This window comes from Watersipora subatra, chromosome 7, assembly GCF_963576615.1.
Source record: "Watersipora subatra chromosome 7, tzWatSuba1.1, whole genome shotgun sequence".
Taxonomy (NCBI): Eukaryota; Metazoa; Bryozoa; class Gymnolaemata; order Cheilostomatida; family Watersiporidae; genus Watersipora; species Watersipora subatra.
Genome location: NC_088714.1, coordinates 20871011 through 20892573, shown reverse-complemented (window position 1 = coordinate 20892573; position 21563 = coordinate 20871011). Strand labels below are relative to the sequence as shown.

The window sequence follows — 21563 nt, the reverse complement described above, 5'->3', positions numbered from 1 at the left end:
TGTACTCCTATGTTAATTGCCGAAACCTTCGGCAATTCGACAATGCTATAGACTGGTGAAAAGTGCACGTTTTTTTTGTGAAACGCGCAAGACTTTATCGCTCTATTCTCTGTCGCCCGGCGTTTCAATTTCCGGTCTTAACTTTTATTAATCCAAGCTTTTCAAGCGTTTTGTGGCGACTTTCGTCCAAAAAAATCTGTCTATTTGTGTAGAATCCGATCAGATGGGTTAGTTTTAGGAATTTGCGCTAACCTTTCAAAGGCTTGGTAACATATTTAAATAGGTTTATATGCGTTTTGTATCATTATTATATTTAAACGATTTTACTGAAAAATAGTTAAATTTGTTGATAGGATTTCGTTGCAAGGGTTTGGTGACGGCCGTTAACGGATAATTTTTCGGGAGTTGTGTGCACATGTGCATTTATCATAATTCTCCCAATCAATTGTTTCACTCTTGTTTGGTCGTGGGAATAAAATAAATATTTAACTATCTCAAACTTATGTTTTACAATAATAAAATAAATATTAATTCAAGCTGTAGACCTAACCTACTGTACGTCATTTAACTAACAACAGCAATAATGAAATATGTTTATTATATCTCTTATTATATTGAAATGCAACATTAAAAGTAAAATGGCAAGCTGCCGTGTAATATACAATTTGAAAGTTGGTTATTGGTTAAAATAAATATTAATTCAAGCTGTAGACCTAAACTACTGTAAGTAATTAAACTAACAACAGCAATAATGAAATATGTTTATTATATCTCTGAAATGAAATATTAAAAGTAAAATATATTGTAATATACAGTTTGAAAGTTGGTTGTATTGAATGTAGAACGGTTTTGACAGCGATATGTAACAGAAACAAATATTAATAAAATCAATATTTAACTATCTCAAACTTATGTTTTACAATAATAAAATAAATATTAATTCAAGCGGTAGACCTAACCTACTGTACGTCATTTAACTAACAACAGCAATAATAAAATATGTTTATTATATCTCTTATTATATTGAAATGCAATATTAAAAGTAAAATGGCAAGCTGCCGTGTAATATACAATTTGAAAGTTGGTTGTTGGTTAAAATAAATATTAATTCAAGCTGTAGACCCAAACTACTGTAAGTAATTAAACTAACAACAGCAATAATGAAATATGTTTATTATATCTCTGAAATGCAATATTAAAAATAAAATATATTGTAATATACAGTTTGAAAGTTGGTTGTGTTGAATGTAGAACGGTTTTGACAGCGATATGTAACAGAAAGCAAGCGTTGGCATTTACGCGTCTGGAAGTTTTATGCAAACTGGAGTGAAATAAAGAAATATTCTTGTCATAAAAGGGCGTTGTAGTAACTCCCTATCTTGTAGATAAGATGTAAAGAAATCTGGCTGATGTTCTAGATAATTTGAAAAACCTTCGGTAATTGGACAAAAACGTAGGCTGATAAACTATGTACTACATTTTAGCCAATACTACAATTGTAGAGCCAATAGAAAACCAATGCACAATTTTGTTTACATTTCAAAATGTCATAGCTAACAATATCAAGAAGAATATCCAAACTTATAATTAAATATCGTAATCTCATAAGAATCGTTAGAAAAAAATACCATCGTCATTTCCTTTACTGAAATGAAACGATTTCAGTACTCCTACGCTAATTACAGAAACCTTCAACAATGCTATTATATAGACGGGTGAAATGTGCACGTTATTTTTTCGTGAAATTCGCACAAATTTATCGTTCTATTCTCTGTCGCTCGGCGTTTCAATTTCCGGTCTTAACTTTTATTAAACCAAGCTTTTCAAGCGTTTTGTGGCGATTTTCATCCAAATTAATCTGTCTATTTGTGTATAATCCGATCAGATAGGTTAGTTTTAGAAATTTGCGGTAACCTTTCGAAGGCTTGGTAACATATTTAAATAGGTTTATATGCGTTTTGTATCATTATTATATTTAAACGACTTTACTGAAAAATAGTTAAATTTGTTGATAGGATTTCGTTGCAAGGGTTTGGTGACGGCCGTTAACGGATAATTTTTCGGGAGTTGTGTACACATGTGCATTTATCATAATTCTCCCAATCAATCGTTTCACTCTTGTTTGGTCATGGGATCAAGAGTATTTTCCTCATGAATGAATTGCCGATCACCATGCCTAGGTAGTAGCACCCGTCAAGGAAATATGCAAACCCTCGTTGTTATAGTCATGCAGTCGCTTATCTAGAAACCTTGATGCTCTGGCAGCACATTACCAAATACATTCTGTTGGTTTTAAGAAAGCCTAGCCTTCGTCATGAGTACAAATCCCACCAGTAACCGTGGTTTTAGCAAACAAAATTCACTAAAAGTCCAATAACCTAAATTTAATTATTCGCGGTCTAAAAGAAATCTCTTTTTATGGTAAACTAGCATTAAGGATGACATTGCCGGGGCCTTCTTTCATTTTCAAACAAACAGCACCATGTAGATATTCAATGTAGTGTTACCGCTTTCATGATAGTAATCCATGGATAAGATCATTGAGGGCATTTGTCCTTATTGCAATCTAAGGTTTTTAATTTAAGGATACATGTTTTTTGTGACCAGGCGGAAGGCAAGAAACATATCCAAGTGAATTTTGGACAGATTCAGTCAAAAATGTGGAAACACGCACGCACACACACAAAGTGGGATCTATTAGAGATATTATCAACAACTGGTGCTGCATGGCTTTGTGTAAAGCAAGTTCACAAACCCTTTACAACTTTTATGGTCTGACGTACTGATACTCCGACTTTGACTCAAACTTCAAACACTTCAGCATGCCGAACAAACAGAGGCTTAAATAAATGACAAATATGAAACAAAAGTGGTATTATTTCTTATTTTCGATTAACATCAAACAAGACCTTGCAGCGGTAATGATATTATTGTACTTTATTGATAACGTGAGAGCACTTCCGACTTATAAAGGTAAAGATTACGCACCATTGTTCTATAACCAAATATTTTTTTAACAAACTCCTGTTGAAGCAGAAGCACAAAAAGCTGCATATCTGAAAAACATATTAAAACACCCTAAACTTGTTGCTATTCACCAAATAAAATGTATGTCACGTTAGTTTAAAGAGCACCTAGTGTAAGTTACAGTAAGTTACTGTAAGTTACGTTGCATATATCTAGCAATACTTGTATCTCTCAAGTAGAAAATCTTTGGCAAGTTTCAGCGAAAGCTACGAATGCAGTTGTGAGACTTTATTGAGTCGTTTTAATCACGAGATTGCCACTTGCCCCTGCAGATGACATGATGTCACTATGGGCCTCATCGACATTACTTAGCGAATACTCCTTCGCCAATGACACCACGGGCTTCAGCCAAGACTGTTTTTGGTGTTCTGCAATCGCATCACCCATCTCTCGCCAGTCCTCCTGGAAAAGAGCCACAGGCTTCAAATAAATTTATTAAAAATTTATGATGAATCATCTAGTAAATAAACAAATTTTTTTTAGCAAAATCAAATAAGCTGCTCTGATTTTTCGGCCAGAGTGAACAATTTTGGCCCATAAAACGTATGACAGTATTTGTACCACCAGTTGACCTTATTGTCACTAATGCATGTTCCCGAGACACATTCAAGACCAGGAAGTGTGTTTCTCTTTACAACACATTGATGAGACTAAGAGGCTGACACGAAACAGATAATTTCTGCAACTGACTTGGTATAAAATGACTATCGCTTTTCAGCACAAATATTTGGACTATTGCAGGATAGGTATGTAAGGAGCGACCTGAATCTATAGTGAAATTGAAGTTTAAAACTTGCCTCTAAACTTTTACCAAGCATGCAGCCAGTTATAGTACACTCCTTGGCCATTGTGAATCTGGGAGAAATGTTCACATCACCACGACTACCGACAATAACAATACGACCATTTGCTGATACCATCTCCAGATCCTTTTGCAGGTTGACATTTGCCAGCATTTCGATTATAATGTTGAGCCCAGCATCTCCAACGTCAGCCTACGAGCAGACATATGAAGATGACAGTGATGAAATTTTAGAGTATATTCACTTGTTTTCATCTCCGAGGTGTTCATAAATTTATATAATCAGAAACTGCATCATGCAAGATAATTGGACGTAATACTTTGTATACAAATATTAAATGTCAGATCTCTGACTTCATGAAAAATAAATCATACCGGCTTTAGATATTCTGTTTATCCCATAGTGCAGTGGTTCCCAACCTGGGGGAAATTCCCCCCCAGGGAGGAATTCCCCCCCAGGGGGGAATTTGGCATTTTAAAAGGGGGAATTTTAGGTTTTATAATTTTGCGTTTGCCGAACGCACTTTTAAGTCTTAACAAAATCCTAGAGGTGTTTTCTGTTCCTTTTCCTTTTCTATTACATGTTTATTCTGGCTAGGGTAGACCAAGTGACTTTTACTGTACAGTCATACTTCGACTTACGAGCTTAATGCGTTCCGAGACTGAGTTCGTATGTCAATTTCATTGCATGTTGGTGCAATTTATTTATATACATATAGAACAATTAAATATATATTGATTGGTTTCCATACTCTAAGAAATGCAAATAAAGCACTCAAAACAAGATACTGTAACAGAAAGAACATGTTGGTTATTGTCCTAACTTACCACATGCTTTCAAAAAGCAACAAATAAAAAATTATGCAAGGAAATGTGATAAATTAAAATGTAAAATTAAATACATACAATAGCAGCTAACGCTAGCATTTCCCAGAGAGGGAGATATAAGTTATCCTTCATTGCAACAGTTGACTGATAAATTTGGATTTTATTAAAGTCTTAAAAGACAAACTTAGAAGCAAATTTAAAAGCAAACTTTCATTTTTAATCTAACATAATTAAAATTTCTTCGGCGTTCTTAGTTTGAAGTTTCTCGCTGGTTAGCTAATGTTTCCTTTGTTTCGCTTTCATGACTAGCCGGCCGTTTTAGGATGAACCTATTTAAGGACGTTTGCCTTTGTCGCCCTTTCAACATGTTGCGATTAGGACGAACAGAGGTGTCGTCACAAAGGTTTAATGCACGACCACTAGGCAACTTGTCGGAATTTCTGTTTTTATAGTTTTGATAGATAGCACCGGCCTTTTCAAATAGCGTCATTACAGTTACGCTTTCACCGGCCAATTGTTTATCTTTTATCCAATGCCTGAGCGGTCTCTCCATCAGCGGTCGTGAAGATCGCCGCGCCGTTTAGAAACTATGGTTAGTCCTTTAGCGAGCTAAATGCCCTGAATATAATCCTTCTGTTTGATAATTGTGGATGTATTTCTGTCATATTGCTGAGCTAGCTCAATCACGCATACACATTTCGCATATTTTTCAATCCTTTTCCGTTTAATATCAATTGTTATCATTTGCTTTTTCTTTGCATTATTTTTCATTTTACTGGCAAACTTTCGGTCTACGCACAGTACTTTTAATTCACATAATTCTGCACTGAAAAGCGCGCACAAAAACACGGTACAAAAGTATAACCTGAGCAGTTGAAAAATACAGATTGATGCTGTTGTCATAAAACACCTCCGGCATACTTGGCAACTGACTCACGTGCTCGTATCTCAAACATGGCTCGTATGTTAGTGCTAAACTTGCCTAAAAGCTGACTCGTATCTCAATTTTCTAGTACGTTGGAGTACTCGTAAGTTGAAGTATTACTTTACATTCATTGAAATACAGTCTGCATGTACTGCGCATGTAATAATCTTTGCCAACAATTTGAAAAAATTCCAATAAACAATCTTGACCTTAATTAATGACCCTATTAACAAAGGTCAAACTAAGGCTTAGTTTGACGTTGTGCTGCTCACAGTGCATATATATTTGACACAAGGACACACTCACTTATCAACTACTGCACCACGTGTGAAAGAAAAAAATCTGGTAAGATTATTTGTACAAGTATGATTACGTATATTCTCACATTATTGTTTCCAATTATCACTCATGCTATGTCTTACTTGCTTTTCTGCAAAGAAGTCACATAATCATGCATCTATAGTAGTAGATCAAATAAAAAAATTCTAATACAGTAACAGATGATTGATATTGTACAGACATATACTAGGACGCTTATAATATTTTTCAGTCGCCACTTTATTGTAGAACTATCAATTAGTGCAGGATGCCAAAGGCAAAGAAACGAACCTACGGTACAATGAGAGTTACTTGGAGTATGGGTTTTCGTATCTCATGAAAAACGGTCTCCAGCTTCCGCAATGTGTGATATGCCTGAAAACTTTCTCAAACGACTCCATGAAACCATTTCAGTTGAAGCAACACTTGCAAAAAATTCACCCCACACTAGCTGAGAAAGACCAGGATTACTTTCAGTCCAAAGAGAGGCAAGTAAAGCGAAGTAGACTTGATGCAAGTGGAGATCTTTATGCTCATAGTGATGTACTTATTACAGCTTCATACGCCGTTTCTTATCGTATTGCTCAGTGCAAAAAGCCACATACAATAGGAGAGACCCTGATCAAGCCATGTATGTTAGACTGCGCATCAATAGTACTTGGAAAATCAGCTGAGCAAAAGTTTCAAGACCTCCCACTATCCAACAACACTGTGAAGCGACGCATTGATGATATTGCAGCAGATATTGAGAAGAAAGTAGTTGCTTAGATTAAAGCATCCCCATTTTGGGCCATACAACTTGATGAGTCAACTGATGTTGCCAGTCTTTCCCAGCTATTGATGTATGGTAGATATGTGCATGACACATCCATTGAAGAGCAGTTTATGTTTTGTCAGCCCTTGCTTAGAACAACTAGAGCAAGAGATGTGTTGAAAGTAGTTGAAAATTTCCTTGAAAAGGCCAAGTTAGGTTGGGAGAAGTTAATAAGTGTATGCACTGATGGAGCACCTGCTATGTTAGGATGTAGATCAGGCTTTGTAAAACAGATCAAGCAGAAGAACCCTGATATAGAAGGAGTGCATTGCTTCATTCACCGTGAAGCATTGGCATCAAAAACTCTCCCACAAGCGTTGAAATCAAACTTGGATGTGAACATAAAAGTTGTGAATTACATCAAAGCATCAGCACTAAATACCAGATTGTTCTCAGCACTATGTTCTGAAAGTGATGTCATGTTTACAACTTTGTTATTTCATACTGAAGTGAGGTGGATGTCCAAGGGAAACATGTTAGGCAGGCTCTTTGAGCTACGATCTGAGGTTATGAAATTTCTTGAAAGTAAAGGTCAGCATGAACTTTTAGCAGCCATGAAAGCTGATAACTATGCATTTGAGACTGCATATCTGGTTGATATATTTGCCTCGCTAAACAAGTTGAACTTGAAGTACAAGGGAGCAATCATCATGTCCTTGCCTTTCATGACAGCATTGATGCTTTCAAAGCAAAGCTGGTACTGTGGCAACCACGAACTTGCACTGGAAACACGGTATCCTTTCCCACACTCACTGAATTATTGGAAGACAAACCTGCTCCTGGTAGTCTAGTGGCAACCATTACTGAACACCTGTCTGATCTCATAACAGAATTTGGACGCTACTTCCCTGAGCTACCTTCAGAAACAAAAGAGATGCTCAACATCACACGAAATCCATTTCACCGCACTGCTGAAGAAACTCCAGAGGAGCTACAAGAGGAGTTTACTGAGTTGGTTAACAATTCTGCACTGAAAGATGATTTCAGATCAATGTCTATAGACCAGTTTTGGCTCTCAGCAAGAAACCTTTCTCCACTCATTGCCGAAAAGGCAATAAAGATTCTGATGCCATTTAGCTCTACTTACCTATACGAAGTAGGATTTTCATCAATGCTGCATCTTAAAACTGAGAAAAGAAATCGTCTTGACCTTGAGAGCGACTTGAGATGTGCATTATCAAAAACAAAGCCTGATTTGTGTAAACTTGCACAGAGGCATCAGCAGCAGCCTTCTCATTAAAATTCATAATCTCACACCACACCTGTTGAGTGTACAAGAATAACAATAATGTTGACATGATTTATTACTATATATGCTACTCTCAGTTATTTAACAAATGAATACATGTATATATGCTGCTGACCTACATATATGTACCTGTGCAGCCCTTTCAGTGAATACCATATAGTAAAAGGTTCACACTCCACATTTTTCAGTGGGGGGAATTTGTATTTTAAAATTTTGCAAAGGGGTAAAAGCAAATAAAAGGTTGGGAACCACTGCCATAGTGGGTGTTACTTGTCAATTCATTACTTGTATAGACATACCTGTATAAATACTAGGTAAGTATAAGAGAGTGATACGCTAATCCCTCAATTTTCGTGGTCAATCAAAACCCGCACCCACCAACCCACTCCACAGAACCAGATGAGTGTTTAAGAGGCCAGGTCTCAGGAACCAGACAGAGTTTAGAAGGCAAATATTTTTGCTGACCTGGTGGAAGGCACGAAGCACATGCGTGTGATTATATATATGCACATACTTTAGGCATATACAATATTTCTAGTTCTTTGTTTGTTTGCAGCAAAGACCTTGTCACGGATAACAAAAGTGAATGAATTGATTTAAACTGACATTGAAGACCCCCCTTAACTGAATGCTTAATCACCAATAATCGTGGACTCTAAACCCAGTGCAAGTGATAAGAAAAGGGAAAAGTTTTCGAGACAAACTAATAACAGCACAGTTCCTGTTGAATCTTCGAATTACCATGTTTAGTTTTTTTCATTTTGAAGAACCAAAAGGGTGAGCTTAGGAAGATCTTGGAACGGATTACTAAGATGGAATGGTTAATAATGATTACTTGGAATAGTTAATAAGATGTAATACATGGTGGCACAACTCCAATTGAGCTGGCTGATCAGAAACAGGAGTGAGCTTACACATATTTTACGCTACGTATAGTGCAAAATCTGTCTAACATAAACATTCTCGGAATGTATTATTTACGTTGCAAGGTTATCTACTGTATTATGGTAAAATTTGTTAAACGGTGAAGCAGAATGGAACATAAAGTTTGTTTGACACTCAGTTTTCCTGACGATTTAATTGTGTACACTGCTGAAATTCTTTGGTAGAGAACGCAACGCTTGTTAAATCCTACTAAAATTAGAAGGTACAAACCCTAGCCTCAAATCTAAAGTATAATGATATAACTACAATAATAATTATCCTAATATTATCATATGCATGTAGTATATAAGAAGATATTCACCATTATCTGCTTGGTGTAGTCTGGAGTGCGATGATTGTAGATAAAGTCAGCACCTGACTCCTTCACAATACGAATACCATTCTCAGTACCCGCCGTAGCAAAGACCTTGAGACCAAGGTGCTTGGCTAGCTGCACAGAAATTGTTCCAACCTACAAGCAAGCAACGTAAATATTTAACTAGAAGACTTTACCACCTACCACAGCCAGTTACATATGTGTATTGATTCCATACTAAATGTTACAGAATAAAAACAACAAACAGAATGGCAGCAAATACATATATATTGTTAGCAAAGTTGGCAGACTTGCCTTGAAGTGTCGTATTAGGTACTCTTAATAACGCAACTTCGGTTTGTTGTTACTTTAAAATGTTTCATATTATGTCTTATGCGAGTTTCACAGTTTTTTTAGCCGATGATTCACAAAAGGTTAATAAGATGTGTTACATGGTGGCACAACTCCAATTGAACTGGCTGATCAGAAACAGGAGCTAGCTTTACATACATATGATGTTAAGCATAGCATCAAATCTTAAAAAATGGACTCTAAAACCAAGTTTGGGGTTGATAGAAATTTACATTTAGTCTATGCTAGCAGTAAGGTGGGCGATGCCATAATTTATTCCAATCAGATAGATCATGGGTGGATGTTTCAAAGGTTGAATCCTGAAGTTTCGGGTTTCAGAGGAACCTGATGAAGTTTTAAAACCAAATCATTTTAGCGACTTGGTGGAAGGCACGAACCATATGTGCGTGCACTCTTTGTGAAATCAGCCAAAAAGTTTGGATATGCATAGATTTTACCCAGAAAAACAGAAACATACAATGACAAAGTGGAATTTATTAATATGGATGTAAATAATTAAATTGATAGTTACATGTAACATTGATTAATTATTTCAACGTCAGAAAAGTAGCAGAAACTGTCATGGTCAACAATAAACTTAATTTTATTAACATTACAAATTTTGCATCAAGTCCGCATTGCATAATAGCCTGGATAAAAGACAATGGACTTATCACTAACTGGTCACCTGCATAGAGAATGAGACCAGATTAGGGTAGACAACTCTGAAACATGCTAAATGCAGAAGTAATAGCTGTTTGGATTCTTGAGACGAGCATGGTCAAAACTGTTGATTAAAGACTATCTTTTTATCCGTGATAAAAAGTGACATTGCGCAGTTCGCGCATGGGCTTGGTTCCTAAGATGCCTGGCATGGCGTTCAAGGACCATTTTGGCATTTACAATTCCCAAAAGTGAGTTCAAAATACAGTTCCCAAAACAATCACTTCAATCCCAATGCTTACAATGAGGGTCCTATGTCGATGATTCAGTGTATCAACAACTAGAACTGAGTCAGCGCATTAAAATGATCTGTCAAAGTACTTCCTCTTCTCTCAGGGGTTTCAATAGAAGTCTTGATCAAGATACAATCAATTGATCATTACGATCAAACTGAACAAATCCTTCAACTAATACTTACTAACTAAAGGAATGTAAAATTAAATACAAAGTATAAAAACGATTTGCATTGATACTATTAGCTTTATTCTCACTGACTACGCTGAATTCTAAGGCCCCTGTCCTTGACACAAAAGCATTAACTAACACTAGCAATAACTAACTAATCATCAGCAATTTGTTACCGTAAAACCTCTAATTGAATGCCACCTCTATTTGAACGCCACTTCTATTTGACCATCACCCTGAGAGAATGGTTGCAAAAATAGAGCGCCACTCTGTAATTGAACGTCATCTCCATTTGACCGCCACTTCGACAATCTTTGATCTTTACAAACTCATTATATCAATTGATCAGTCGAAAAGTGTCCACAAAACCATATTAATAATGAATAGTTTACATCAATATCAACCAATTCTATCATTGTCTATCTCAAAAGTTTTTCGTTTTATCTGGTTAAAACTTTGAACGCAACACCATAGAAATAATTGATGTCTCAGGCTAATAATAGTTTCTTGTTTAACGCGGTCTTGATACTTCAAATGTGCATGTATATAAAAATCAGAGTTCAATTAGAGGTTTTACGGTATATTACATGTATATGCATGTATATAACATAAACATATCTAAACTTAGAGCACAGAAATGATTAAACACCTTCATTCAAAAGTTAAATTGTAAATAAATATTGATCTTTTATGCAAAAACTTATTTATTACTCGCGCAATGCCGACATTCACCTAGTAAAGGAATATTTTTGCTCCATATAAACACCGTGAATGTATAGTATAGAGAATATGACAGCTAGTTTAGTAAATATATGGCTCCATACCCCACCGCTAGCTCCGTGTATTAGTACACTCTCTCCAGCCTTAGCCTGGGCTCTACAGAAAGCAAAGAGCATTTTTGCAAATAGCCCACATTTAGACAACTCAAATGTTAAAATAGGATGATGGCTAAATCGTTGGCAAATAGAAATACATGAGCCAATTACTAAGACAAGATAGTACATTGAGCTGTCGAGCATCTTTTAAAAGGACATCTTCAGCGGAATTCACTTTTCATTGACCTAAGCTAAACAAAGCTCTTCAAGATTCTTACAAAAATGCTCTACAGTCTAACCTTGATCTATCACCTCATCACCTATCACGCTTCCTACAAAATTATGGAGAATTGGATTGAATATTTAATTACACTATACGCCTGAAGAAATTAAACAGAATTCAAAACTTTAGAAACACGGAGTTTTCAAAGGCTAAAATAAAAAGGTTATTGCAAGTTACACAGCAAGAAATAAAAAATATGTAAATCATGTCTAAAGAATTACCATGTGTAGCTAGAATAAGATTTTAGGTCACTTACCCCCTGGCCATATACCCCGGTCATTTACCCCCTGGTCACATACCCCCCTAGGCTATATACCCCCCCAGGTCAAATACCCCCCACATAACACATAATACAGTTTAACTTAAATCAGTTAATCTTTGGTTTAAATCACATGAATTACTTGCTAATTTGCCATGGTTTAATTAGCAGTTAATAATGAAAAATTAGAAATCACTTAAAAATAAATGCATTTATTTAGAATCTAATCACGAAATTTTATTTTAATACAAACAGACAGTAACTTACATGTATTTGCAAAACAAGCACATGCATGGACATTTATTTTTAGAGTCGTGAAGTTACATTTGAATATTGTGTGCTATACCACGTAAGAATTCAAAAGTTGGTCTATTATCATAGTCCGCAACTACTGTCTGTAGTCTTTGCAATACTGTATAGCTCGATATGTTGGCCTTTGTGTTGATGCTGGTTCACCAGCTATCAATCGGGTGATGGCGACTTTATTTAGTGCTTGCTCTCTACGAAGTATGATCAAGAAATGCTAGAAGTTGGGATGGTAGGCACTGATGTTTGCTTGCATGTGTCTGTGCCATCCTTCAACATTATTGTTTGTGCGAGGCAAATTGTTAACAACTCTTTCGTGAATACTCCACATTGTGTGAGGAAATCTCGGTTCACGTCGGCCTTTACGTTGTTGTCCCCCAATGTACGTGTCTTCAAAATGGTCCACAACTGGTTGGGCGACTTCAGGTATGTTATCTGAAAATTTCTCAAATGATTCCACGATGTCATTCACAGGCACGAATGTGGAAGCTGCCATAGAATGGATACACATATTTATATCTACATCATTCTGGTATTGGACCTCGAGGCCTTCATTTTGAACTTCCCTGTAGATTGCCTGTGATAGATGATAAAAGTATCCTTGTATTGTAGTATCGGGGAATACAGTGTGAAGTGCATTTTAATAGCATTTTCAAAGTCTATCATTATGGATGTGGGAGATAATTCCAGGTTCAATGTGTCCATCTGTCATTCACTCTTCAAAGATATCATGGGGAGGGGGTAAATGACCTGGGGGGGTGTATAGCCTAGGGGGTATGTGACCAGGGGGTAAATGACCGGGGGTGTATGGCCAGGGGGTAAGTGGCCAGGGGGTAAGTGACCTGATACCTAGAATAAGTTACCTATATACTGCATATCTCTATCATTACTACGGGCAGTACTTCTGAAGCTATAATCATGGTTGAGCCTACACACCCTTTTGAATGTCTGTAAAATAAACAAAAACTCAAAATCTCTATTTAATGATTATTTTACTGTTTTGTTCATATAATTTAGTTTTCATATATATATATATATATATATATATATATATATATATACAATATACAGAGCTGTACATAGACTAGCATTATGCCTGGCATTACCGAAATCAAATAATGCCCTAATCAGATAACAGCCCCCCTCCCCGGGCCATAAGTGAGAACTCACGCAATAGAAACTAATTAATTCATATCTAATAGTCACTTTTTTATTAATCGAGAGCATTTTCCTCTTTTTTTAGTTCATCAACAGTTAAGACAATTGAAGAAATTTAACAAACACATTTACAAGCACATTTAACAAACACATTTACAAGCACATTTAACAAACACATTTACAAACACATTTACAAGCACATTTAACAAACACATTTACAAACACAATTGCTTCGACGTGCAATGGTAGTAGCATACAAAGATGATTGTACAATGGACCAACATCGTCTACAGAGTTCGAATATATAATCTACATAAGAGCACCTTTTAATGAGAGCTCTGTAGGCAGTGAAGTAGGGCACACCAAGACACGCTCCCTGTTGGTAGCTCAACCTATCCGTGTTTAACGGGAAGGTTAGATGTGGGTCAGCAACACAATACTCTGCACAGGTTCCTGTCACAGTTCTCACAGTGAATACAGAGTCTCCTTCCTTAAATTCTGTCACATCCTTTCCAACAGCTGCTATGGTTCCTGGCGTAGTAAAGGAGGTATGTTCAAATTTATATTAAAAAGGATAGATACAGAACTACTTCTTACCAAAATTATCAAGACGGGTATTCACAAATGGGCATTGTATAAATACATCAACTGGAGTAGATGCATTACCATACTTGAACATATGAAATTCATAAAGAAATTCCAGTGTTAGCCCTATGCTATCATCAAGAAGGCTATTCACAAATGGTCACTAAAATAAACATGCGCAAATCCATGTATTCAGAGATGCACTGCAATGCTTGGGCATAGAAATTCACAAAACATTAAAATGCTAGCTCTATGTTAGAATAAATGCTACCTCCATGTAACATGGCGGCAAGCTCTACGTTAAAATGACTGGTAGCTCTACATTACCATGTATCCTAGCTCTATGTTAAAAGACTGATAGCTCAAATGACTTAGCATATATAACACAGCAAACTGAACATACACCGAGCTTAGGATACATGACTGAGAAATCTGAGCACACAAGGAGCTGAGACTACCTATAGGAGCTACCTGAGCTCACAGTAAGTTACGAATATGTACGAGCGCAATATGAGCCTACAACAAGCTGAGGCTACATACCAGAGCAATCTGAGCCAGGGGTGTAGGGAAGTTTTGGCTTTCTGGCGTATGTGCCACTCCTTATATACGTGTCTACTGGATTAATGCCAGCATATTCTGTCTTTATCAGAACCTATAAGGCATGTGAATAAATGAGCATCCTGCACAAGCAAACACTATAAACTTCTTTTACCTTGCCATCTAGTAACATGTTCCATCTATTCTCACTAGATGTACCAAAAAGTCGCAGCGTTGTTTCCCCCACCCCTGGTGTATGTTATAAATTCGAGTTGAACTCAAACTCATAAATTCGGCCTCTCCAGCCTTTAGTCTATGAAAAATTATATAACTAGCAGTTAATTAAAGGCACATTTGCACTAAAAACAATGTTGTTACAATTCAAATCATCTACTAATATTGTATGCATTAATAACATATTTCAATTTGCACCATTTGTTCCAGCCTTAATCATTAGTAACTAATTTGTGCTGAAATAATTCGCCCTTATCCATCAACCAATAGCAGATCAAGATTGTTTTACATTACACACGATTACTATTGCAGTAAACTGTCATTTATGTCATATTGTTGTCATATTTATTTGCAAGTATCTTGACCCGGATATTCTTTGTTTGCGAATAAAACTGTTCTTAAATAGACTATGTGAACTTAGTCTTCACAGCATCTTGTCTAACTCTAGCATATAGCTGCATCAAAACAAGACTACAGGTCCTAGCGTTAGAGCAGATTTTCTAATTTGTATGACTATGCTTGAGATTGTCACTTTAGCAAATAAGTGAGCTGCTTTCAAAGATTTAACATGGCTAAAAACAAATGTTCATTTTTGAGAACAGTGCACAAATATCAATCTGAAATTGATGTGATAAGTAAAAAATATTCCCTTTGACGAACTGTTGTTATCTTTGTCATAGCAGCCATTACTCAGTTACATAACTATAACCAAACAGTGCAGTTGAAAGCCATTAATAAAATGCAAAAGCAATCTGTAAAAATTAGCTCATATTATTACTGTAAATGTTTATAGGCTGTCTGTCCTTCCTATTTTGTATGCCAATGAACCTTTTGTGTAAAACTGTAAACTTGCTTTATAATTTTATTAAAAAGATATATGTTCACTCTTCATCAAAATCTGAATAGACACGCTAGTACACCAGGTAAGAGGTAAATGAAAAGTAATATGTTATTCGTCCTTTCACACGTGTCTCCTCCAAAAAAGACTCCAGCTAAGCAGTATAAGAGCAGCCTTAAGGCTAATTAGCATTTTTCACATGCGTATTTTCTGAGGCGTATAATTGTAAACAAATAGTTTGTCAATTTTAAGAAAGAACACTCCTTTAGTCAAGTTCAGACTACTTTATAGGTTAAGCAGAAGTCGTGTTTAAAAAACTAACTTGCAAAGGACTCACTTAAACTTGCATTGGCTTTGTTTCACATTATTATTCTTATAACAAAATTGGCTTGTGTATTCTTACTCGGCGTAAAAGAGGTTGAAAATCAAATATTGTTACAACTTTTGTCTGAACACATCAACAACAACAACTACTAATCAAAATATAGGCCTAGCAGATGGCAACTGCTCTACGTTTTTCGATGGTCAGGCTAACACAAACAAACTTCAAAACAACAAAGGTTATCTTTTACAGCTCTATTAATCTTACATTTGTATATCAACCTACCAAAATTTAGATGATAAATTGAAATTTTTGAATAATTCTGTGCAAACGATTAGGGAATCGTTTTAATTCATATGCTAACCTGGGTAGAATCAAACGTGTTAAATCATATGCTAACCTGGGTAGAATCAAACGAAGGTGTGGGAATACTGACAGCTTTACACACTTCTGGTCCGCCAAACGTTGCAACTTGAACAGCATTCATTATTCTCTGTAAAAGTGGACTTGATCTAACAACCATTAGTTCAAAATCTGCTCAAATATATCTGCAATAAAGATTGCTCATATATATATCTGCACCGCTGCGCTACAACCCGCACTAAAATTCTGAGCACGATAGGCGTGACGGAAAATGACATAAAAGAAACTGCATCGGTTCCTACAAACATATCGAACTATCGCGGGATAGAATCAGTTTACAACCAGATAACTACCGGTATTGCTTTGTATGCGGTTACGAGAATTTAACTAACGCCAATTAGAAACGCATAGCCTTAACCAGTATCTGTTGAAAATGAAGATTTTAACGCACAATATGCTAACATCGAATATAATAAAAAACGTTAAAAATGGTTACCCATTGAAGATTTCGGTAAGAATATGTATGTTTAGGGACAGACCTGCCAACCCAAGAGTGGGGCAATGCGTGAGATTTGGTTTTGGGGCAATTGATGTATCAATGATAGTATATATAAAATTATGGAAATTGGGGCAAAAATCTCACGCATTTCTCACGCATTTTCAGTTTTTCTTTGGGGTGATTGCGTGAGTCTCACGCCCAATGCGTGAGAGTTGGCAGGTATGTTTAGGGAAGAAACTATGTTATGCATAAATAATCAAAATCCACACACAACATCAGTGTTGAATTTGCTTTTGTCATCTTATTCTATTTTGACTATGTTCAGGTTGTGTACTTTTGCTTGGCTTGTGGAAACTGAATTGATTATTACTGGCTCAGGTACTAGTGGAGTTGTTAAGATTTTGTAAGCAATACTGATATTTACCAGTGACAGATACTTCTTTATTCTACAAGTCCAACAGTTCAAATACACAACTAACAAAATTCTAAACAATAATATTAATGCCAAAAGGTTAAAATAGCCAATGAAAGTTACTCCCTTACTCGAACGATCGTCCATACTCGTTTGCTCATTCCCGTACGGCTTCGAGTCTCGACAGTCAAACAAGAGTCATGACAGTTCATAGGTAGAAAACTTCAGCAGTTGGTGGGGACAAGAAACTTCACAGGCAGGAGAGAGTGGCTCCTCAGCAGGCAGAGAAAAGAGCACCTAAGCAGGCCCTCAGGAAAAAGGCTGCGTCATTGGAGCTGTTCACTTTTGTAGATGTCTAGCAAGTGGGAAGACTCGCCTGTGGGGAGTAGGTTGAGTGTTAAGGTTTAATGCTTTATGTCAGGTGTGCGAAGATATATTGTTTAGATGTACAGATGAAGGGTGAAGCCCGTGACTTAATTTTGGTATCTAGGTCGTGTCTGGCAGAGGATTGCAGAGTTTTATACATATAATCATCTGATTCATTTCAATATCTTTTCTTGCAATGCAATTGGCTAATTTTCTGTAATAGATTCCTTTTAAGTTGGAGTTTCTGATTTGCTTGTGGTTGCTTTTTCAATTATTGGACCTTTTGAATTTTTGGACGTCATGTTAGTGTGTATTGGGTGTGTATCTTGTAGTCTGGTTTCACTTTTTGTTTGTATTTTGTTTTAATGATATTTCCATACAACAAAACTACATGAGTGAATCATGTTTTGTCAGTCTGACATACGACACTAATAACTATTTCCAATCATTGAGTACATCACAATGTGAAATTAATATCTACTACTGCCAAGCAATAAAGTATGAAAATCAACATTTTTATCTATAATGGTACAACTAACAACTCAATGAGCTTTCGTGCCAATATAGATGTGAAAAAGCCTTTAAGGTCATCTAGTTGTTAAACTAGTTATTACATTTCATTTTTAGCGAAACAGAGCAACGAAATGTTTTTACTCTAATCTCAGTGTTTTGTCTAATTTGCAGTGTTTTAATAATGGACTTATTATCTGTACTCATTTGAGAAGTTGTTTTCTGACTCAAAAACATATGATTACTGAGCTTGCTTTCCTTTAGTTGCGATGGTTTTAGCATACATTATAACATACCAAATCCAACATCTTTTAGCCAATTTTTATATGTTTCAGAGACAAACCAAAAATTTTGGCATATGAAACTTGTTTAAAAAATGTTAGTTGTTTGTTAGATGAGAAATTAAAGATCCCACTGGTTGCATTTTCTGTGAATGCAATCTCATCTGTATTTCAGTTTTTAATTCTTGCCAAATTCTTAGTAAACAAATCACAGGATCTGGACTAATCGACCACCCATGCTATTTAGTTCTCCAAAGTTGTCATGGCGGCAAAAAACTGCTTTTTTGATAATTTAAGATAAATCGTCGTTAATTGTCATTTAATCATGTGTGGCCAATGCTCAGGTTGCGTTAACTTTTTTAATGGTCCTTGAAGAGTTGAAGGAGTTGTGAGATGCACAAAAGCTGTAATACATACATATGTATATAGGGTGGTAACTTTTAACTGTTCCTATGAGAGCTGTGAGATAGATATATCGGAAGACACTCAACTGTGACACTTTTTATAGGCAACTGAGGTGCAGGAAGTTGAGGTAGACTTCAATCCTGATTTTATACGAAGACAGCTACAAAAACTAAACTGGAGTGTTATTCGAGAGGCAGCTTCCCAGGTTGGCCTAATATATTAGTAGTGCCTTTTCATAGCTTTGCTTTCCTTCACTTCCAGCTAGGTTTATTTTTGTCTTCCTTTACAGTCACAGCACTTCCTTAACAAACTATTTTTTTAACTAAAGGCGCTTTTTGATTCCACACCGCAAACCGCCGATCTTGTCATCAAAGGAAATGCGTTGAACCCTGCTTGTTGTACAATGCTTACATGGTGTCAGGTTCTATCCGAATGCTCGTCATGTAAATATTATTTTGGAGCTAGTGGATTTCCCAAGCGTTGACATGGTTACGATATTAGTGATTCAATGCCACCAATTTCTAAGTATTCGATATTTAAAAATTGGTGACTATTCATGTCTATATTGAAATTCTTTCATGTCGTGAAAAACTAATATTTCAAAGAAATTATTTATGTTAGTAATGAAATATGTGGCAGAAATTATGAATGTTTGCAGGTAAACTAAAACTGCATACAATGAAATTGACAATATAAGCACATACTTGGCACAAGAGAGAAAATCTGTATTAAATTTCATTCGTGGTTGAAACTGAAGTGCTAGCAGCTACAGTGGCGGCAATAAATTTCATCTGGCCAGCTCAATAAAATAAATTATTGCTGGTGACAGTAAATCTGGTTTCCTGTCAGCTGATATTACGCTGCCAGCAACTCACCGCCACAGTTATTCGTATGCCGTTTTTGAGTCTATTGAAATATTCACTGCTAAATAAATTATTTTTTATTTTTGTAAAAAAAGGTCATATGCAAATGGTGTCATCACCACTTTAAAATAAATTGTTTTGGGGTACGTATGGGGAATTGGAAAAGATCCTTAGTCAACCTTTGAAATAATTTCCAACACGATGTGCTGAGTTTCTCGAAGCATCACATTTTTCTTATGAGCGAGAGCAGTTTTAGTGTCCCGGCTGATCGGTCCTAAAATAAATTAAACCCATGTCGAAATTTGTACGTTGATTGCTAAAAAAATTGCGTTGTTCAAAGGCTTGGTTAGTTATCATTTATGTTCTAGATATCTTTTGTTTTATGTAAATAATTTTTTTTGTGTGGTATTATTTTTAAAGCCTGTTATTTTAGTTTGCGAGATGTGTGGTCTATTGTATTCTTAACAATCCTATTGGTTGTCACATGCAGTCATTTGCAGAGTTTATGTGTTGCTATATATTTATCCTGTTCAAATCATGCTCCAGAAAACTTTTATGTTATGTCCTCTACCTCTCATCACACATTCCATCTAAATGTGCCAAATGCAATAGATTTTTACTTCTTTTCAGTTATTTTATAAAAGCTACTCCTATCGTTCAACAGTAACTTAGCAGATTTGTTCTTCCATATGAATCATGCAGTGAAGTTATGTCAATCATCATGTCATCATTGTTACGTCAATTTGGCTATTTTACCACTTGGTTTTTTGTTTGATCAGCTTGAGCCAATCAAGGATGTTGAACTACCAGAAGCTCTTACGGATGATATGAAGGAAGACGAGGAAATGCTGAAAACAATACATCACGTCTTGCTAGAGGTGGTTCAGTTCCAAAATATTGTTACCAATTCAATAATACCTATTGTATGTGGAAAGCTCGGGCTATTCATGCCTGTTGTACACGAGACTGAACTTGCCTCAGGCATTTTTGCCTCAGTTAATTGCCGTGATGAACTGAAGAAGTTAAAATCCATGCATTCAATAATTGTTTATTGGTTGAATTTTATATTAGAAAAATGATGTCCTTTGTGTCTGAACACGTCCAAGCACAATTTTATTATTATGACTACTTTTATTTATTGTTTAATTAGCTATGTTTATTATCTTATTCAATTATTTAATAGAGCTATGTTTTATCAGGTGGAGGTGATTGAAGGTGCCTTGATTTGCCCGGAGACTGGAAGGGAATTCCCTATAAACAAAGGCATTCCAAATATGCTGTTGACAGATGAAGAAGTGTGACGTGGTGCTCAATGTTGATATTTTTTGTAGTTTGCAAAGCGTGTCTAATTAGCCACATTGAAATGGAGATTTTAATAGCGTCATGACATTTGGCAATTGCTGTGGTAGTCGTCAGCTCTTTGTTAGAATGCGCGTCATGCAGCGTTTTGTCCACATCATGGTTTGTATATTATTAATGGTTGACAATGCTGGATTTGTACAAATATATGTAACACAACATGTTATATTTGAAGAACATCTTAATAGATTGTAAGTACAGTGTACTGTATACCACTTCATCAGTGGGTAAGACATTGCAGCAAAATTTTAGCAGAAGCAGTTGAGTTCATCAAGTATGGCAGTTTTAAAGAGAGATCATTAGCCAGAAAAGATGCATGCAAACAAGACAGCAAAAGAAGAACTAGTATTTATCTAGCCTTATCCGAGCATACAATTTGGTTTGACACTCAGCAGCCAGTATATTTTGGTGCACAAACATGTCTAATTATATGAGATGCCTATCAAGGCCCCTTGACTTAACAAGGATCAAGCAAATAGACTGGGA

General features: G+C 35.9%; 2 protein-coding genes across 2 annotated transcripts; one reads left to right on the top strand and one right to left on the bottom strand.

Annotated features, from left to right (window-relative positions):
• Nucleotides 1-2919: 2919 nt before the first annotated feature.
• Nucleotides 2920-16621, bottom strand: LOC137399437 (quinone oxidoreductase-like). The gene is made up of 7 exons (XM_068085541.1): nt 16420-16621; nt 14629-14740; nt 13827-14034; nt 11507-11558; nt 9210-9359; nt 3825-4022; nt 2920-3429 (listed from the first exon to the last, which is right to left on the bottom strand). The coding sequence occupies exons 1-7, from the start codon at nt 16540-16542 to the stop codon at nt 3256-3258; spliced, it is 1017 nt and encodes a 338-aa protein (XP_067941642.1). The 5' UTR covers nt 16543-16621; the 3' UTR covers nt 2920-3255.
• A 124-nt stretch (nt 16622-16745) lies between these two features.
• On the top strand, nt 16746-21229 carry LOC137400050 (uncharacterized). Its single transcript, XM_068086360.1, has 4 exons — nt 16746-16893; nt 18959-19060; nt 20498-20596; nt 20918-21229. Exons 1-4 carry the CDS (start codon nt 16816-16818, stop codon nt 21017-21019), a joined length of 381 nt encoding a protein of 126 aa, XP_067942461.1. The 5' UTR covers nt 16746-16815; the 3' UTR covers nt 21020-21229.
• Nucleotides 21230-21563: the final 334 nt, after the last annotated feature.